This window comes from Camelus dromedarius, chromosome 12, assembly GCF_036321535.1.
Source record: "Camelus dromedarius isolate mCamDro1 chromosome 12, mCamDro1.pat, whole genome shotgun sequence".
Lineage (NCBI taxonomy): Eukaryota > Metazoa > Chordata > Mammalia > Artiodactyla > Camelidae > Camelus > Camelus dromedarius.
In genome coordinates this window covers 17,218,136-17,239,481 of record NC_087447.1, presented here as the reverse complement: position 1 = coordinate 17,239,481, position 21,346 = coordinate 17,218,136, and the positions used below count along the sequence as shown (strand labels likewise).

The 21,346-nt window shown below is 39.9% G+C and overlaps 1 protein-coding gene across 1 annotated transcript in view; it reads left to right on the top strand.

Moving 5' to 3' along the window:
• The first annotated feature begins 230 nt into the window (after window positions 1–230).
• The window catches only part of HSD17B12 (hydroxysteroid 17-beta dehydrogenase 12), a 135,518-nt gene continuing 114,402 nt past the window's right edge, over window positions 231–21,346 (top strand). The window contains exon 1 of the mRNA XM_011000605.3: window positions 231–536. Within this exon, the coding sequence (XP_010998907.2) occupies window positions 377–536 (160 nt within the window). The 5' untranslated portion in view covers window positions 231–376. The remainder of the gene's footprint in view (window positions 537–21,346) is intronic.

The following is a 21,346-nucleotide window of genomic DNA, read 5'->3' as shown; positions in this document are numbered from 1 at the left end:
GATTTGGTGGGGTGAGAGGTGCCGCCCTCTGGCGGAATCCTGGGGGCGTGGTGACGTGTTGGGCTAGGCTGAAGCTTGATTGGCAGGTGAGAGATCCACTGCCTTAGAACGGAAACGCGGCTGAGTGACAGCAATGGGGGTCATGGGCGGGCCAGAGAAACTAGAGTTAGCCAATGGCTGACGCACTACGCGCAGAGAGAACGATAGATCACCAATGGCGGCACGAATATGGTGCCTTGGGCGGGGTTTAGGCCAAAAGCAGAGTAGAAGCAGCGCCTATTACTGTCGTCCTCACCGTCACGGCCGGAGCCTCTTCCTGGATTCATTCATTCATTTTTTTTTCATTTACGGAGGTAGTGAGGCCTGGTTGAAAGCCATGGAGAGCGCTCTGCCTGCTGCCGGCTTCCTGTACTGGGTGGGCGCGGGCACTGTAGCCTACCTGGCCCTGCGCATCTCGTGCTCGCTCCTCACGGCCCTTCGGGTCTGGGGTTTGGGTCACGACGAGGGGGTCGGACCCAGGCTCGGTGAATGGGCAGGTGAGTCGGATCCACTGCCAACCCCCTCCCCCCCCCCCGCCCCCGTCCTCGCTCCTGCGGCTGCTCGCGTGACTCCAGGCCTGGCCTGGTCCGCGCTAACCCATTCCGGGCCCAGCGCTTGGCCTTCGCGTCCCCAGGTTCCCTCTCCGCCTTCCTGAGGCTACTGCGTCGCGCGTTCCCACCTGTCCCCTAAGCCATCTTCTGGCTTGCTTAGACTTGTGGAGTTTTTAAATGCCCAATGCATTGTTGGCTAAACTCAGCGAATCTCAGTGCCACTTGGTGGATGGGGGAGAAATCGGGCCTTAACTCCTTGGAGCATGTGTCCTTTGAGCCTTTCCAGGTTCACGACCCGGAGTTAGTCGCCTTGTTGCTCTCTCGAGTCACACTCTATTCACCTTGCCTCGCCCCTTAAGAGTGGGTTTAAAATAAAGTTTTTGGCTTGAATATTGGCCCTGTGTTAAGGATGAAAAGCTTTCTGTTGCCTTTGGGCGGGTGAGGGTGGAGGAAGAGGACATAGCATTTCAGAAGGCTTTCTGATTGGATTCGGCCTATTCCATTATAATTTACTAGATCTCCCCTTCTCCTTTTTTAAATCCTTGCTAAACTGTTCTGAAGTCCTTATGAGTAGCAAGAACTCTTGCTCCTGCAAAACGGTAACTCTTCATGTAGAAATCAGTAATACTTTTTGCAGAAGGACATTTGCAGGATAAAGTATTCCCGCAAAGAGTAAGCTAAACAAATGGATCCTGTTCCGTGTAGTCGGAGGACTTTGAAAATGGAGAAGAAAGGCCAGGTTGGAGAAGTTGGGAAAATTAACAGCAGGAAAGTTATGCGTTCTTTTTGTTGTTGTTGTTGATTTGCTTTTCTTATTTTTCATTTCTTTTAGCTTTTTTTTTTTTAAAGCCAAGTGATACGCCGTTTTCTCCGATGTAATTATTCATTCTGCAGTTTTGTAATTGCATGTTCACTTCACGAAGTATTTTATTCCATTTTAGGCTAGTTAGGGGTTGCTTTCAGACTAGGCTCAAATAAGGTACTCAAATAATGTTACTCCATATTCTTTATAAACTCAAAAACGTTTGAACAACTAGTAGGAAAAACAAAATAAGTTGACCTTTTGGGAGAAAATGTCTCAAGTAGGAATGAATATGTAAAGCAGCTATTAACATTATAATACATATTTTAAAAGTCACTGTTTTTGATCTTTGAAAAAGCAAGTGAAATGCTCAATTTGACTATATTCAAGATTATAATTTCTCTATTAACTTGCCTCAGTCTTGGCTATAATGTTTGGAAAACTTGCTTGTGGACTTTTGAAATAGTTGCGTAAGACTCCAGTGCCTTAGGAAATCTTACATTAGATGACTAAGTTTTGTAATTTGTAAGCAAAGACTTAATGGTAATAACTATCATAAAGGGAACTATTGTCCAGTTCACTTTACGCTGGATTGCTGGGAAATCTCTTGTGTTTTAAAAATACTTCAGCAGAAGAAGTGATCTAGTTATTTGTAACATTACTTACATGTGGCCTGGATTTTAAAATACTTCTTCCTCTATCTCGCCAAATTCAAGGGATCTTTGAGAAACTGAAATAATCTGGAAAACAAACCAGTAGAGATGGCACTTGAACAATTATTAATGGGGTTAAATTGTTACTAAAAATAGGTTGATAATTTGTTCAACTAAAGTTAGGATTTTAGAATTAACTTTTGTATGTAGGTAATACTAATGAGTTTTTTTCCTACAAACTCCCTACAAGACTGCTATCTTAATCTGGTGCAACCGTCTTTGAGTAAATGCTAGGAGCAGGCAGTTCAAGTGTAACCTAGCAAGGGCTCTTGAGCCCGGGTTGCAGAAAGCTGAACTCTGACAGCAGGTGTTTGCAGCAAAGTAAGCAGGGCAACCAAGCAAGGGAGTGAGAGACAAGTCTCAGATCTAGTCCACCTTGGTCTTTGAGTTAGGGTTTTGTTTCGATTTTTTTTAAAGTGGAAGAACAAAGAGGCTGGGATTCATCATCATCTAGTGATACTTCTGTGACATCTCTTAATCTTAGTTTTGGGAATCAGGATGTCTCTGGTTTATGATTCTTAGGCTAGGTGGTCCATGGCTCTGGGGTCTGTTAGCTCATCTTGCACTGGAGAAACAAGCTGAGTTTGTGTGTTAATGACGATATCCACAGCAGTAATTTTAGTGTATTAATGATGTTAACAACAGCAGTTTTAGCCACCTGACTCTGGTTGATTAGTGTTTAACTAGCACAAGATTGAAATCAGAGGGCACAAGAAAAGGAATAAAGTTTTGGATAGAAAGATTAATCATAAACTCAATAAGAGAACTCAGTTTTAGGGGGACTCCGTTTCACTAGGGAGGCATTGCTTACTTTCTAATACTGATGTTCGTTAAACAGCTTAAATAGTTTAAGTATTATGTAATGATCTGTGTTAACTTGGTAGTTTATATTTATACTTGTTATTCTTAAGACTCTTCATGTGAGAATGTTTAATTTTCTCCCCCTCAGATTTTAGGATCTGAGAGGTAGGAACTGTGGGTCCACATTTTTTGTCTTTTACCCACAGTAACTGGCACATTGATCAGATATAAACTCTTCTTAACTTAAAACAAAAAACAAAACCGCTTGAAAAAAAACCCTGAAATACAGGTGTGCTTTGCAACCTGTAAAAATATTCCAGACCACAGATTCCTTAGTCTAGTAGGTTTTTAAAGACCATCCATTACATGGCCCATACTCGATCTCTTTTCATCTGATCAAGAGCTGGTCATCCCTTCCCTAGTTCTCTCCGGTAACACCCCCATTCAAGTGAGTTACGCTGATTTCATTAGGTCCCTCGCAGGTGGGTTTAGCCAGTTAGTAGGTAAGGCTCTCCTGCCTGCTATTGTTATGCGATCCTTTCTGTATTTCATCCAAGAACGAGGAGATTCTGTGAAAGTGGAGCTTCAAGTTGTTTGAAGGGCACAGTAGCAAGTAATGAAAAGAAGATGGCTAACAGAGGTGGTCAGTGTGTGCTAAATAAAGAAGAGAACATTCATTGCCGTGGAGCAATAAAGCATACAATCTGAAGCATTTGGTTTGAGCAGAGACATATTTTGCATTTATTTGAGCAAGTTTTCATCATTGGAGTTTTTCTAAAATGATTGATACTGAAATAAAGTGGAGATGACAGGTGCAAAGGCAAGGCAAGTATATGTCCGAAGCCACGATGTTTTATCAATTCTGAGCTCTTAGTTTTTAAAGGAGAGGATATTGCTCCAGGCAGCAGAGAATAAAAGAGACACTAATCAGTTAATGAGTTACATTTTTAAAACAGCCTTATTACGATATAATTCACATGTCATACAGTTTACCCATTGAAAGTCTACAATTCAAGGTTTTTTTGTTTTTTTTTAATGTTCACAGTGTTGTGCAACCATCATTAGAACCTAATTTTGGAACATTTTCATCTTCATTAAAAGAAACCCTGTACCTATTACCTGTCAACCCCTAATTCCACTCCCTCAAGTCCTCGCCAACCACTGATCTGTCTGTCTGTCTGTATACATTTCCCTATTCTGGATATTTCACATGAATGGAGTCATACAATGTGAATTTTTTGGTGACTGACTTCTTTGATTTAGCACAGTGTTTTCAAGGTTCATTCATGTTGTGGCATGTTTCAGTGCTTCATTTCTTTTTATTGCTGAGTGATAGTCCATCCTGTGGAGTGAGTCAGATTTTACAGAGGATCATCACCTCAAATTTTTGCCCCTGCACATCTTCGTTAGCAGATCCTTGAGATTTTACACTTTTGGTTGCTGGTGGAACTCATTTGGCTCTGTAGTATTCTGAGGTTTTCCTAATTCAGTGGACAGTGATAACTTAAAAAAAGGGTATGGGATGGTGGGGTTCTCCTGTGGAAAAGCCGTTCATCAAAATTGGCTCTGCTTAGACAAGTTCCAAGAATCAAAGGGTTCTCAAAATCATGGGTAGTACATAATTTCTGTTTTCACATTGGACAGCTGAACAAACTTTGTCTGTTTACTGCAAATGGTTGAAGGCTACTAACCAGGGCCCAAAGGCTATAAGTCCTTTTCTTTAACTAGGCTTTGAGGTATCACATGATTATGTACAAATGTATGTATGAAGGATTAATTATTTAATTTGGCAAACCCAGAAGAAATGTTAATCGCTACTGTTTATTGAATGCTTGAAGAATTATAGGCTCTTGACATAGATTATCTCTAATTTCTCTTTGAGCTGTGCTGCGTTATCCCCAGTGTACAGAGGAAGAAACAGGCTTAGGTAAATGACTTTCCTCATCTGCAGTGTCAGACCTCGTGAGTTATAGAATCAGTATTCAAAGCCAAAGTTGTCCGTTACACAACCTCTGCACTCTTTGTGTGCTGACGACTGGCTTATAGACTGTATGGGTACTTGGGGGTGGATTCCTTTATACCTTAGCAACTTTATTGCTTTTTGATTTAAGGCACACTTTCAAACTTGCATAGGCTTGGTACTTCTGGAAGCATTGCAGAATAGCACATTTTAGAATCAAGTAGCCGGGGAATTTTCTTCAGATTTGCCAGCCGTGAATGTTGTTGCATAGGAACACATTGGAAAGGCACTCAGGGTGCTTAACGAAGCAGAGGACTTGACTGTCATCAAGATGGCTGGAGCTGACCTTGAAGGCTGTTTTCTGTTTATCACTCTGGCATTCTCAAATGGATTTAGCGACTCTGGAGGTCCAGCTTGGTAAATGTAACGTGCTCCCTGTTGACATTCAGGACACTAGTAGGTCTGTCCTTACTGATGAACTTGTTCTTGATGGTGATCACAGTAGTACCGTGTTTTTTTTGTTTTTTTTTAAAAGATGGGTTTCTGTTTGTTTGTTTTTTAAAGCAGAGCAGGTGGTGGAGGGCAGAGAAACACATGAACTTAGTCATAAAATTCTTGAAGATATTTATTTGTTCTGCACTTCAGCTCTGAAAAGGAAGTCCATAGGCCTAAATGGAACACGATCTCCAGATTGGAGTTAGTAGGGCAACCTTAAAGTGCTGGGGCTCGAGCTGTGTAAGAGGGAGCAGATGCAGCTGGAGAATCAGACCTAAAACATGCCCTGGTCTTATTTGGAGGAAAAACCAGAGAGGATGGTTTCCCGGAATTAGAAATTCAGCCTTTGTACTCTGAGTTAGAATATCTTTCTCTCCACCCTTACAGCAGCCTCCATTGTCTCCTGCTCCCCCTTCCCCCCCCCCCGTTCTTCCTCATCCTTTCTGTGCAATAATAAGTTTCCTATTTATGGGTCAAACCTGAGATTTTGGAGGCTCAAACCTAGACTTGGATTCTAGCTTCTCTACTTACTAGAGTGTAACTTTGAGTAAGGGAGTAAACGTCTCTGAGCCTCACTTTCCTCCTGCAAAATGGGACTAATACTGGTACCTGTTTCATAGGATTGTTGTGAAGGATAAATGAGAATACTTATTCTATGTAAAACAGATGGTGCAGTGCCTGGTAGGTAAATGCTTAATCACTTATTGTTATTAGTAATATTATTATTATGTTTTTAATTTTAATTTTTCTGTGTGTGGGTGAGGGGAGGTAATTAGGTTTGTTTATTTTTTAGAGGAGGTACTGGGGATTGAACCTAGGACCTTGTGCATGCTAAGCATGCACTCTACCACTTGAGCTATACCCTCCCCCCGTTATTCGTAATATTATTAACCTTAGTAGCATTATATTCTAATCACTTGAGCTAATTGACAAGATTAAGGCTTAGTAAGAAAAAGCTAATATCAAGGTGACTGGGTCTTTAGAAAACTGAGATTACCTTTGCTACAGCAATTGAGAGTGTTGAGTTTCAAAACTATTTTTTGTTTGTTTTTGTTGGTTGAGGATCATTTATTTCTTTGAATTTCAGCAAAAATTTATTGAAAGATTTAGTTAGTGAGCAGAATATATGGGTAAGTGGATTTGAATAGATCAATTCCAATGCCAGTAATTGCCATCTATAGATAAGGATAAGTTTAAAAAAAAAAGTTGTTGTTTCTAAATAGTGTGTCTTTGTTTGGGCTGCTGTAACAAAAATTCTGTAGACCAGGTGGCTGAAACAACAAACATTTACTTCAAAGAGTTCTGGAGGCTGGGGAATCCAAGGTCAAGGTGCTGGCAGATTTGGCGTCTGGTGAGGAACTGCTTCCTGGTTTATAGATAGCTGTCTTCTTGCTGTGTCTTCACAGGACAGAAGGGGCCATGGTGCTCTCTGGGGTCACTTATAAGGGCACTAATACCATTTGTTAGGGTTCCACCCTCATGACCTACTCACACCCCAAAGACCCCACCTTCTAATACCATCACATTGTGGGTTAGGATTGCAACAGACACATTTTGTCTTTCACATATGAATTTAGTCTACAGTACAGTCCTTTATTCCATTTCTCTCCTCTTTCATGCAAATAAAAATATTAAAATATTTGTACCTCAGCCTTCTGGGATAGATTGTGATTGAGGCTGGGAGTCAGGAAGGATAAAGCCTTCACCATCTTGATGGAGGGTGTGATCCAACACTGTTCGTTTGTCCTCCTGAGCACTGGCCATGGACTTGTAACAGACCAGTGGGATGGCAAACACGAGTCAGGAACAAACTGCCCTGTTAGGTGGTGGAAAGCAGACACACTTGGTTCTACCAGAGCTTGTGAATGAAGGTCAGAGAGCCACCCTGGGGAAGCGACGGCTGAGCTGAGATCTGAAGGGAGGTGAAGAGTAGCAGAAAGAGTAGTGGGAACAGCAGGTGCGAGGCAAAAGAGAGCAGGGCTCCCATAAAACAAGGCCTCGTGTAAGATGGGAGAGGAGAGGGGAGAAGGGGCCAGCGAGCAGGGCTTTTTCATCTCAGAACACGGAGTACAGTTGTGGGGATTTTAAGCAGAAGGGTAATGCTGAGTTGCAACTTTAAGCAGAAGTCTTTCTTTCTCTGATCTCCCTGAAGTTGTTCCATTGCCACAGAGATAGACCAGTGTGAGTTATTCAGATAATCTCAGTTAAAATTGCCTTTAAAAAATGCAAATTCATACTTTATAGTAAGGGAGGCCGTTTTTGTGCACTTTCTGATTATCATCTTTCAGAGGGTATTTCTCCCTGGGGGGAAATCTGATCACCATGTTGTGGGAAGTTCTGCTCTTACCAGAGGCTGAGTGATGGCATTGTTGAATGAACCCTGAAACTGGGTTACTGCTTTCTCAAGGTCACTCCATAGCACCATGGTGTGAGAGTTGAGAAGCCTGCCATACATGGGCATCAGAGGGAACGCTTGTTTTATTATTCATTTCGTCAAGTGAAACAACGTGTTTGCCCTGTGTCTCACTGGCAATTCCAGGGAGACTATCAGTGTCTGAAAAGTTATCCTTACCACTATTAAGTGAAGTTATTTCTATTTAAATGATCTAGTCATTGGGAGAAAGGAGGAAAGGCTAGAAAACTGAAGATTCTGAGCAGTTACTGCCTCTCAGGAGTATTATGTTGGGGAGCAGTTGCACTGTCTGGAAAGACTGGCTTTGGGGTCAGTGTAGCCAGTGTGAGCTTTGCTACTTGCTAAGCTCTTTGACCTTGGGCAAAGATCATTCACTTCTGAGCATAACTTCCTTCATCTATTAAATGGGGCTGATACTTTTCAGGGTTAGTATGACAATGAAATGAGATGCAAATGAGGCTCTAGTGTAACCTTTGTGTGTTTTTGTGGATACCAAGTAACATGTTTAAGAACATCTTTTATTTGTATATGTTACTCTTATTTGATGAGAAAGGATTGCTGGAACCGAGAAATAATGTAGTTCACTCAGCAGATAAACTATTGGAAATCTGAAGTTATGAGCTGATCAGTTAGGAGGTGATTAATATACTGCAGGAGAATTCCTTGCTTTGTGAACAGATTTACCAAGTGCTTCCTTGAAATATGGTTCCCCTTAGTGAACTTAAGATACGATGGACTTCGAAAAATCTGGTTATAGTCAACTTTTCAATTGCTTTTTTAAAAAAACTTGAGTCATCTTCGACGCCTCTCTCACCCCATATACAGAGTCTGTTAGGAAATCTTACTGACTCTAACTTCAAAATATCCATAATCCAGTTCCTTCTAGCACTCTGGTGAAAGCCACCAAAATCTCTTGCTTCGATATAATAGCAGCCTCTTGTCTCTCTGATTCCACCTTGGCTTCCCTATGATTGATTCTTACACAGCAGTCAGTGAACCTTGAAAAGCTCAGGTCAGACCATGTGATCCTCTGCAGAGATCCCACTAATGTCTTCTCATCCTGTTCAGATGAAAACCCAGAATTCTTCCTGTGGTTGACAAGACTTTTGACCACCTGCCTCCTGCCTTCTTTTGCTTCTGATGTCCTCTCTGCCCATGTTTCGCCTCTCCCTCCCTCCTAGCCACACGCCCTTCGTCCTTGAACTCACTTCCTCTAGTGTGCTTGGCATCACTGCCTTGGCCTTTGGTTATGCCCTCTTCCTGAATGCTCTTCCTCCAGGTGTCCATGTGGCTAAGTCTTCTTACTTTCTTCTAGTCTTCGCTCAGATACCACCTTCTCAGTGAAACCTTCCCTCCTCTGATCTCCTACACCCCTCTTCTGATCCCTGCCATACTTGTCCTTTTTGTCACAGCACTTGTCACTGTCTCCCATCCTGTACACTTTGCTTATTTATGATGTTTCTTGTTTGTCTACCTGTCAGAATGGGAATACCACAAAGACAGAGCTCTGTCTTTTTTTGTTCACTTATGTATCTCAAGCACCTAGAACAGAGCCTGCCTAAAACCGAAATACTGACTATAACCTCAGGAAGAAGTTCTCGTAGCAGACTCTGGAACTAGACTTCCCGCTTCTGATTCCCAGCTCTGCCAGTTACAGTCTGTATCACCTTAGCTTCTGTGTGCCTCAGTTTCCCCATCTGTCAGATCGGATCTGAAGTGATGATTGAATGAGTTAATGGGTATGAAATACTCAGAACAGTATCTGGCATTTCTAGTAAACTGTATGTAAGTGCTAGCTGATATTGCCATCGTTTATCTGCTATCACTTTTATTTGTGGGGATAATTCTTATTTCTGTCTATATCCATCTTCTCTTTCCCAGACCTCTTCTCAAATTTCTAACAACTTACTGCATATTCCCTTCTGGTTGGGATGGTTTTCAAAGATCTCAGCCCTAACATGGCTAAAACTCAGCTTTTTTGTTCTCCCCAACCTGTTCTGGACTCCTTATTTTTGCTAATTTTAGAGTCAACCAGCCACTAAATCAGGATGACAAATTTAGATGTCTGGGCTGGCAGAGTACATGAGCGGCGTGTAAATGCATGTCTGGACGCTGTTGTGTGATAAGTCGGAACTACTCACCATGGCCACTACTCAGTCAGCTGTTAGCCTTCAGAGACATTGGCCTCGTCTTCTGGGATGTTTCACGAGAAATCCCAAATGTAGATTCTCCCCTGGAAAGTTTCTTAGTTTTTTAAGGTTGATGCACATTTCTCAAGTTCATTCTGTGGGCCAAATAAATTGCGCCATTTTCGCCAGATGCAGCAAGTGGCCAGTTTGCTCCCTCATCTTTGAGTCACGCTTACTCACATTTTCTTTCCGTGTCTAGGCAGGAAATTGTCATATCTCATTGCATCTGCCATCTCAGCTTCTCTCTCATCCATACCTTCCTCTGAGTTCCCCTGATATATCGCCTCCCTACCAAATCTTACACTTTGGTTTGAAAACATCTCCAGATTACCCCTTACAGGGAAACTTCAGAGTTTCCTAATGTCTATGCAAATGTCATGCCCCTTGGCCCTTTCTGATCATGTTCTTAAGTCTATTTTTGGTCTCGTCCTCATGTGGCCCTTTATGCATTCTCCCTTGGACTTTTCCCTGAGTGACTTTCTGTGTCTCAGATATGCCTGTACTTACCTACTTCTTTCCATTTCTGTGTCTTTTTGCTTGTGCAGAGACATTTAGTAGTTTCAGTGGTTGTTGAATGTTGATTTCACCCTACCTGGAGTGCTCTTTCTTCTGTGCACTCTTCTTACTCCTTCTGTTCAAGGAATCCTACCTACTTTTCAGAGTCCATATTACAAATTTTACCTTGCAGCTGCCCGCCTTGCAGGAAGCAATCACATACTTTTGGGACACTGATAGTGCTTGTTTTGTTCTTTTTTTGTGGACTTTTTCACGCTTTATCTTTTTAGTCATTTGTGTGTGTGTGCACGCACGAGCGCCTGTGCATGCATGCATGACTGTTCTAAATTATAAGCCCCTTGAGAGTGTACAATAAATAATATATAGTGAATAAACATATTTTCCTTGAATTATATTTCAATTGGGGCTAGGGTGTTTTGCTTTGGTTTTGTATTTTTGGGCTATGTTTTGCAAAATAACATGTACACCTTTTTTCCTCTTGGTTTGAACACGTCAAGTGACACTTTACAAAGCTAGACTGAAATTGAACCAAGGCTGACTAGACAAAGGCTGGTCACAGAATTATAGCAGGGCTGGGATAATAGTTCTGAAAGTGTGAAATGCAGTGAGAGCAGAAAGATGTTCTTGGGTAGTACTGGAAATAAGCTAATTTTCTTGCATACATATTTTAGGAAATTGCTAGAGGAAACTAACCACTCTGCCACATTTAATAAACATTTCAATATTGATAGAATTTTGGTAATGTGTTTATTATCCATCCCCAAATCTTTATAAAATTGTTACAAGTAGATTTTCTTTTAGTAAGAAAGACTTTTTCCAATGAAAATTTCAGTAAAACCTTGGAAGTTGGTAAGGCTGAGATGAATTAGTGAAAAAATTGAATTGTGGGATGTGTTGACCGAAATGTAGTTTTGTTATTTCAAATGCTTGATAAAAATGAACCCAAGCCTTCTAGAACCTTCAGACTTTTTGAATTGTTGGAGACACTGAACTGAATTCCCTGGAAAATCTATCTGGTGGTAAAGGCATCAAATGGTCAATGTATATCCTTAATCACTGCCAGAAAGTTAATTGCAGAGCATTGAGTATATGGTTTGTTTGCTTCATGGAAAGAGATGAATACTGCAGGTGGTTGATAATCTACAAAAGTTTAGTCGGCCATTTTGTGAGAAACTTGAGAAAACTGAAAAATCACTAGGAGGCAAAAGAGAATAACGTTAGAATAACAAAACTGGAAGGGCTGTTGGGGACCTCTTCAGCTGAACTCTTAGGGAAATATACTGGAAGAGGTGACAACTTGCTCAAGGTCATGCATCCCGTTAGAGAATGGCAAGGCAAGAAAATCAGTGGCAAAGGGCAGAAAACGGGGGATGTGTCTGTGGTGGGTTGTTGAAAAGCATTGATAGGAGTGGGAATAGGAGAGATTTGTCAGGGGTGAATTAAGAGAGAAAAACTGGTGAGGAGGACACAGAGGCGATGAGTGGTAACAGCGAGGATGCACTGGACTTCATCACTCTTTTCCACAACTGGTATAGGGCAAAAAGCCCTGTCTGTACAAAAGCCTGAACACTGGAAGAAGTGACACCCATCTCCATAGTCCCTGAGGGTACCATTATGCCATGCTCTTGGTCCAGTCCTCCATGGACATTAAGACTGGAGGACTTTTTCACTGTAGATGGTGCTACAAACTAAGTAGGTTGATCCAATATCTCTTATCTATAGTCTCAGCTGTGCCTATAGCCCTAACTACAGATTATGTCGATGATACTAAATTGCCAAGGACATATTGTATAGTTTTAGTATCTGTTTCTCAAAGTGGCCAGGAAAGGGTACAGTATCCTTTAGAAGTTTAAATGCCAGTTTTAAAGTGCCCTTAGCCTTCCTCATATGTGAAAAACTCATTCCCCAGATAGGTTTTACTGTAATGACTGGCAGTAACTGCTCACCACCAAGCCAACTTCCAGTAGAAGGATTGCCAGGCTTGCTTTAATGATAGCTGACACTCCAGTCTTGTCACATGAATGGAGCTCATAGAGTAAAAAGGCTCCCCTAATCTTGCACATTCAGTTGAATAATTTTGCTGTGGAACAGGGAGCTGCTGCTTATCGGTGTGTTCCAATACCTCTCATTGCCTGTCATATGAAAGAAGGTGATGATCACTTTATAGATAACGTGAAAAAACACAGCGGGTTAGACAATAATGTTCACACATTCTGAATTAGAGGAGGCTGAATTAATGAAATTTTACCATAATTTCATTCATAATGACATCTTAATTTGCAAATTGCTTTGCAAATAATCTCAAATGATTCCCACGACAACCCTGTAGTTATTATTTCCACGTAATATACCAGGACCAGAGGGAGCTGCGGTGACTGGTGTAAGGGTTACACAGTTAGTAAACGAAATTGAATCTAAGTTTTCTTACTCCAGGCTCCTGCAACATTTCCTGCTGAGGCTCCTGATAAGAATGGTTTGAAGGCAATTTGGAATACCTGTACAAGTTGGAGATTTCCTCAAATGTTGTCTGAAAGTGAAAGGTCTATTTATGTCATGACAGTATCCATGGGACATAAGAATCAATTGGATGTGATTGTTAAAAATAAGAGTGTCCACACATTACTATGTATAAAATAGATAAACAACAAGGACTTATTGTATAGCACAGGGAACTATATTCAATACCTTGTAACAACATATAATGGAAGAGAATCTGAAAAGAAAAAAAATATATGTGTGTGTGTGTGTGTGTGTGTTTAACTGGATCACTTTGCTGTATACCTGAAGCTACACTGTAAATCAATTACACTTCAATAAAAAATTAAAAAAAAAATTCAATTTGTGCTTAGGGCTTCACTACAGACCTACTAAATCAAAAACTAAGAATGGGAAATGTATTTTTAACAAATAGGTTGATTCTTAAGATTATGCATTTTGCGGGGGATGGTATAACTCAGTGGTAGAGAGCCTGCTTAGCATGCACGAGGTCCTGGGTTCAATCCCCAGTACCTCTGTTTAAAAACAAACAAACAAACCTAATTATCCTCCCCTCCCACAAAAAAAAAAAAAAGAGAATCATTAAAAAAAAAAAAAAAGATCATGCATTTTGGGAAACACTGGACTGTGGTAAAGCTAATCCTAGAAGACAATGGACTAAATAGACATGCAGGCTTTTGAGCCAGATATCTATTCTTGGTACCAGGGCTCGATTTATAATAGTGTTAAACTTCCAACAACTTCTGTACCAAATATTTACTTATAATTTTGACAGTTAAATAGAGATTCTATTTTAGGCTAGTTCTGTGTTTGTGCATTTGAAATAGATTAGGGGAAAAAAAAAAGAAAACTTGGAACTCTAGTATGTTGCTATGCAATGAGAACTCCATGCAACACATCCAGTATTTCCCAATCTCAGTAATTGGAGATCAGGGGTGAGGGTATGGGAGTCAGTAAGAATGGGTTTTGGTAGATGCAAATATGGGAATTTTAATTTGCTTTAAGGAAGACCCTAGGAAGGATAGCTGAAGACTTTGGAAGCTTAACAATGAAGAATTGAGAGAATAATATTTTCTTATTTTCTGTTTGTGTGTTTTTTGTTTTGTTTTGTTTTTAGTGGCCCTATTTCTTAGTTCATTTTTATTACATTTAGAGACAAGGAAGTTTTAAATCTGTTTGCTTTCTTTAGAGGTGGATTTTTAAAAAATTACCTTTATTGTGGAATTAACATAAGTGATACTTACTGGGCCAATAGACTGGAGAGGATGTTCTAATTAGTCTTTTCTTTTCTTTTTTTTCAACTTTAAGTCCTCTAAATGATAAAGAAGTAGCAAAATGGGCTTAGGTTTAACCAGAAGAAATTCCAATTTTATTTGGCTATCTGGATGACTTTTGTAGTGATTAAACAGTGGCATTGGGCCATTCATTCATTCAGCAGATGAATATTCATTATATGATGACTATGTGCCAGATACAGCACTGGGTATGGAAACAGAATGGTGAGCAAGGAAGCGATGGTGTCTACTTGCATTGGTCTAGTGGAGAACACAAAGCATTACATAAGCAGCTCCAGAAAGTTTAGTTAGAGCCAGCTATGGGGCACTAACCTAGTTCAGGGATGTAAAGGTTTTCTGGAAGAAGTAACATTTAATCAAAGGTGTGGAAGAAAAGAAGTAGAAGGAAGAAGATGATGTTAATAATGGTAATAAGATAGTGTTTATTAAAAAGCTTACTATGTGCCAGATATGCTTCTAAATACCTTAGTGAATTCATTTACTCCTCACATAATCCAATAAAGTTGGCCCTATTAATATTTACATTTTACTGAAAGAAAGTTAAGGTAATAGAGAGGTCAAACAATTTGCCCAAAGTCACATAGCTAGTAAAACCGGAGGAGAACCTGGGGTTTGAACTCTTGTTAACTCTGCAGACTGTGCTGATGAATTAGACACAGGCAGATAATGGGGGCTGAAGGAGAGGGGAGTTTTTCCAGCAGAGGGAACACTTTGAGTGAAGACCTTGAGGAAAGTGAGAGCATTCAGGAGCTTTGGGCTGAAGGTTCTTGGGAGGAGAGAAGAAAGAGATTAGACTAGAGGAATGGGCACTGGGCCAGTCAAAAAGGACCTTGAGGCTCTGCAAGGCTTTTGTTTATCCTGGGGCAGTGGGAAGTCATTGGCAGATTTTAAGCAGTAGATGTCATGATCAAGTTTATATATATTTAGGACAGTTTGCCCTGGTGTTTTGGAGGAGGGATGTGGAGGCAGCCACCCAAGAGATAGGGGAATTCAGCGGGAGGCTGGTGGTGGCAGTAAGCCAGGCATCGGGTAATGGTGGCTTGGATTCAGGTAATGGGGCAGAGACTGAGCAGGGGGAGTCAGACAAGAGAGAGGGACGAGCTGGAAGTCCTGGGCCCTCATCATAAACAGGTTTTGGGGGTGAAGGAGCTGGCGAAGTCAACGGCTGTGAGGTGTCTGGGCAGACACTGACACTAGTTGTTGACCTTGGAAACACAGAGAAGGAGCAGGGTTTGGGAGGAAAATAATGATCTCTGTGTGGTTCTGGGTGGATGTCAGACAATCTTACTATAGATTAGCACCAGGCTGAGCCTGATATCATAAATTCCTTACCAAAGTCCTTTGGCTCAGCAATCATTTATCATCATCATAAGTTATATGCTGTATCTTATAGTCTATGGAAAATTTGGAGCCTCAGTATGTAATATTTTAGGAAAAGGCGAATGTTATTTTTGAGCTGTTTGAGTGCATCCCATGTAGCACTTTGTGTCTCAGCTTGGTGAATGTTTGCTCTTTTCCTTTTTAGGCAGAAAAGCAGGGAAGCCGACTATCAGAAGACCTGAGTTCATAGACCGTCCCACCTTTGACATTTATTAGCTGTAGAATCTTCAGTCAGCCACTCTGTTTATTTCATCTATCAGATATGTCTAAAAATACCCACTTTGTCTATATTCAGAGATACTGAGTCTCAGAGTCCTGTTTGGAAGCACTGTAGACAGTGCAAAGCATTATGCACAAACAAGACACTGGGCTTTTTTTCTCCTTCCATTTTTCAATTAGGAATCTAGAAATAGAATTGTCCCATGAGTTGATCAGATCCTTTGTGTGAGGTTCAAATCGCTTCAGAGATTTATTTTGGGATCTGTTGTAACTTTGTTGTGATCAACACCTAAGTCTCTTTTGATGTGATATCTAATATACGTCAGTTTTAGAAACTACCTAAAACAGATTAAAAAAACAACTTTGTGGATATAAACTGGGTTTCTGAATTAAAAATTAAACTAATTTAACCACTAATTGTGTTAGTTTAAAATAAACACATAAGCTTCAACTTTATTTTTAACACATGCAAAATCTGCAGTTAGGTATAATGGATTTGGGATAGAGTTAAATTACTGGTAGTGAAGTGTCATTTTAACTCTGATATAATTGGAATACTTTCAAGCTTGACATAACTGTTTAAAGTCCCATTATTATATTATAAATGTTATTGTAAGAGGTGATTATAAGTTCCTGTCATTTCTCACTCAGTACCCTATTGTTTCTATCTCAGGCTTAAAGATACTTAGAGAGCTGTTTTTCTTGACTTAAAGTTTTCTGCTCTCACCTTTATTTAAGTTAGATTCTTATGAATTGACACTGATGACATAACAGTTCCTTTTAGATCTCCCTAGCAAAATTATTATCTTTGACATGAGGAAATATTTTCCAGATGTATCTTGAATCTGAGTCTTACAAATATAGCTAATATTAGGACTATGTATAAATATCCAAATCTTCTAATAATATTTGCTTCAAAATACATCTTTGAAAATTGTGAATGACTTTTGTGGGGCAATTTGCTTGTTAATATTTCTTCAAATGGAAACATTTACTTTTCTTTTCTGTCTTTTGGTTCCCCCAAAAGCAGATACTGAGACAGGGATTCAAGTGTAGTTTATTTGGAAGGTAACCCCAAAAAACACCAGTACAGAGGGAAGTGGGGAACACAGCCAACAAAGAGGCCATTATCAAGGCCTGTGATCACCTGGAACTAGTGTAGAATTCGAGTCTCAGAGTTCCTCCACCTGCAGGGCCTGGAAGCTCGGGTATTGCTACACCAGCAGCCATTAGTCACTGGTTGAAGGCTGTTGGTGGCGAGGAGCATTAATTCAAGGGCACTTGTGTCCACTGTGTGCTTGGGTATTTTTGGCTTCAGCCACTAGATAAAGCCATTGGGCAGTGAGATGCGTTTGGAATGTGCTCTCCAATGGTGCGGCCAGAGTGGGCATGGACGGGGCACCGCCAGCTTAGTGGTAATTCCCATCATTCTCTTTGCCCTTGGTTTCATTTCCTTTAAACAAAGCAACAAATAAAGACCAAGAAATAGGTAAAGAAGGAGTTATTTCCTGGAAATAATAAAAGAAACACAGTAGATTTGAAGCATATGTTGATGTATCATTGTGGGTGTAGGTTTTTGCTACCTCTTGGGGTGGTCGATGGATTGGCCTGTTTTAAGTGTTTTAACTTTTTTTATAAACACAGATGACTGACGAAATATTGAATGGACCTCATAGGTTTATGTTTGCATTAAAGTATGAGTTAACCTCTTCCCCTTCATAATTTAATTGTGATCTACTAAATGGGAGATGATTTCCACCAAATTTCCACATTTGAGGGAGTGGTGGCAGATATGGTTGGTTGCTTGTTGACAGAATGCCAAATGTGTACAGGTATTGGAGAACCATAGAATTCAGAGAAGGTTGGCCCTCTCCTCAGCCCCAGGGACCCAGTCTTGAGTAACTTAAGCTTATCTTGATGATTCCTTTCCCCTTATTAGAGGCTGGTTTAGGAATAGGCATGTAGCACAGTTCTGGCCAGATGTGAGAAATCTTCTGGAGGGTGGGCTTCTGAAAAGGCTTTCCTCCCCTTTAAAACGAGGCAAAAGGAAGGGTTTTGTTCGTCTGTGAGGATATGATGTCTGTAGCCATCCTTGGGACCACAGGGGACAAAGCAACACACTGAGATGATAGAGCAGAAAGATGGAAAGCCCCTGGGTCTTTGATGCTGTTACTGAGCCTCTGAATTCACCCACGCTGGAGGTGCCTTACCCTTCCTGTTATTTTGAGATAATAAGTCCCATTTTTCTTAAAAGCTATTTCTGTTACTTGCAACCAAAAGCATCCTCACCTACAGATTTGGTGGAAAAGGAGGGAAATTTTCTTGTTTTGAATAAAATTTTATAAATGATTTAAAGCCCTATAGATTTTGGTGAACTTAATATATTGCTGTTTATTTGGCTATTGAAATGGATGATAGGAGGCCAACTTTGGTATGAGATGTGATCACAAGTTTCATTAGATAGTCTCACTCCTGATTATGCTGGTCCTTGAGTTCTTGGCCATATTAGGCCATTAAATTATTTTACTGTTCAGGTCCACAGTTAATAAAGCCAGAGTATAGGTATGTGAAAATTGTCTTATTGCCAACATTCTTTGAGAACTGTTACCAAATGATTCAGGAATAGTGGGCTTTCAGTTAACTTGAAGCAAATGTCATAGGATGGTCTACTTTAAGTTAGTCTAAGTAAATTTATTTTTAGGGAGTACTTGGTAATTTGAAGACCTTGACCCAATGTAGTTCAACTGTATTGGAAAAGGATCAGAACTGAGTCTGAAGCAGTGAAGTTGGGGTGGGTATTTGTATACATGGGTCTGTTACCATCTTTAGTGCTTATTTCTCTCTAAATCCATTCCAAAGCAAATAAGAAGTCATAGTGTTCATTATCCTGGTGTTATAATCTTAGCTTTGCCATTTCTCCATATTAGTGTATTAAGTATAAAAATTATGAAATCCATTTCAGATAGTCATGGTTTGGGACAGTAATCAGGTATAAGGTTAGCGATTCAGTGTTATTTAAATTCCTTTGTCTTCCAAATTCAAATGAGGAAATGTGCCATCTGAGTCACTGAAAAGCCTGGAGCAAAGTTATGAGGAGCTTAGGGACATGGACTCTGCTTTATATCCCATTTGAGGACACGGCCTTACTGATGCTGAGTTTGTTTTAAGAACCAGGAGAACCTGATGTGTGAATCTAAATACTATTTTAAAAAGAAGATAGAGAGATGGTTTGAGTTCCTCTTGAATAGCAGTACTGTAAGGAGCAAGCCTAAAGGGACTGAGTGCAATTGGAAATTAAGCCTCTCAGGCGTGTCAGGACTCTGATGAGCCATGCACCATTGCTGGGGCTCAGGGGGAAGCTGTGCTTTGGGTCTGCATGCCCCTTCTGCTAAGAGATTCAGTAACTTAGTCAGATTTTGCCCTGTGAATGAAGGTGCACATGTGTATATGTGTTTTGTATGTGTTCTTTTCCCACCTTCCTCTTTTAGAGATGAAACATGCCTTGGTTTTGGAAAGATGACTGTTCTTGTGTTTAAGAAACAGGTATTATCTGAGGTAAGGTACTACTGCTGCTGAGTAAAAGGATCTGATTTTTTGATAATGGGTCAAAGGCAAGTACAAGAAGACTGGGACAGCTGTTATTATTATCAGTCTTAATTTTGTAGTTCTTATGCCCCCTTTTCTTCTGTATTTGTTGTTACATTTTTACATTACTACCATTTCTATCCCTTATTTGGTATATTGGCACCTCATATCAGGCATATGACGATATATCAAGGATATATCATCCAGGAAATGGTATCACCTTTTTACTTTTTTTTTTATTGAAGTATAGTCCTTTTATAATGTTGTGTTGACTTCTGGGGTACAGCATAATGTTTCAATCATCCATATACATACATATATTCATTTTCATATTCTTTTTCACTATAGGTTACTACAAGATATTGAATATAGTTCAACATCCTCTATTTCTGAGCTGTCTCCATACACCCATCATTGTTCTTTCATTTAATTGATTTAACAAATACTTGATCACCTTTGGTGTGCCAGATACTTTGCAGTGTGCTGGGGGTATAGCAGTGGACAAAATGGGCCAAGGCTTGGCTCTCATGGAACTTGTATTTTAATAGGAGATGATGGACAATAAGCAAACAGATGACTATTTGGTCAGTCTTGTGATGAGATGTACTGAGAAGAAAAGTAGAGCAACGTAGATGATAGAGAGTAACAGAGGACGATGGAGAGGGAGTTTGTTTCCTTGCTAGTATACGTAGGGTGGTTAGGCATGATTTTCTCACTAGGTAACGTTTGAACTCAGACCTGAATGGAATTGCCTCTCCCCAGTCCATTCATACTGGCCTTCTTGCTGTTTGTTCCTTGTACATCTACAGCACAAATTTTGTGCTAACTTTTCCCACTGCCTAGAATACTCTGGTACAGATAGCCATGATTTAAATAAATGGGGGAAAGGATTGGGAGTGACCGATTGTGTTATCAGGCAAATGGAATTCCTTCTTCTCTTATGCCTGCAGAGGATTGGTCTCGCTGCCACTGAATTATGTAAGAGACCCTCGCTGGAAGTTTTGGATTTCTTTGGTGAATCACTTAAAATAACATGAATGATTTGTTTGAGTGTACATGATATTTAGATGATCTTTTTGAAGACTTAATCCTATCAAGTTATTTTGCCCCATTTGCTACTTTAAAAAATTAATTTGGTCTATGTAGAATAAAAAACAAAGTTATAATACTTTGTCATTTGACCTAATAAAACATTCCCTGGGAATATCCATAAAGTAAGCTTCCACGATAGAAACTTAGAAGGTTTACTGATAAGTTGAAGCCTAGAAACAATTTTATTCAAAAGCAATTTTTAAAATAACAAGAGACTGTTGCTTTGTAAGCTCCTCTGAAAGCTGTACATTTATTGACTTTATCTAGAAGTGCAGTATGTATGTGTCTCTTTTTCCTAAACATATTGAAACTACACCCCTAGGATTGATTCGGTTTGTAAAGAAAAGGCAGCTGTAAGTGAATTGCTGAATAGCATTCCCTATTGGCTTATCTCTAAAATGATAATGTAGAAAATAAAAATAAACTATTTTTGCTGAGCATGTGATTTATGTTATCGGTAAGGAACTGAGTGATTCAACACCACATTCTCATGGTGATGCCTTGCTGGGACCATGGTAGTCGTGTATATGCTTGTTGAAGAGGAGAATTTCCATTTTCACTTACTTTTTATATTATTCTGTACCCAAAGTGGGTCATTTTCACCATTAAAAAAATCATTCTTTGCTTTCCGCCTCATCTTTTATTTATATTTTATAGATAGTGGTGTTTATAATATATATATTTTTTGTTTTAGCTGTGAGCCAATTAGTGATTATCTTTTACAGTGGTTTTCAAGGAGAACAGAGATAAGTGAAATTCAGAAATATTACAGAAACATCCTTTCTGAGAGCATCTTTAAC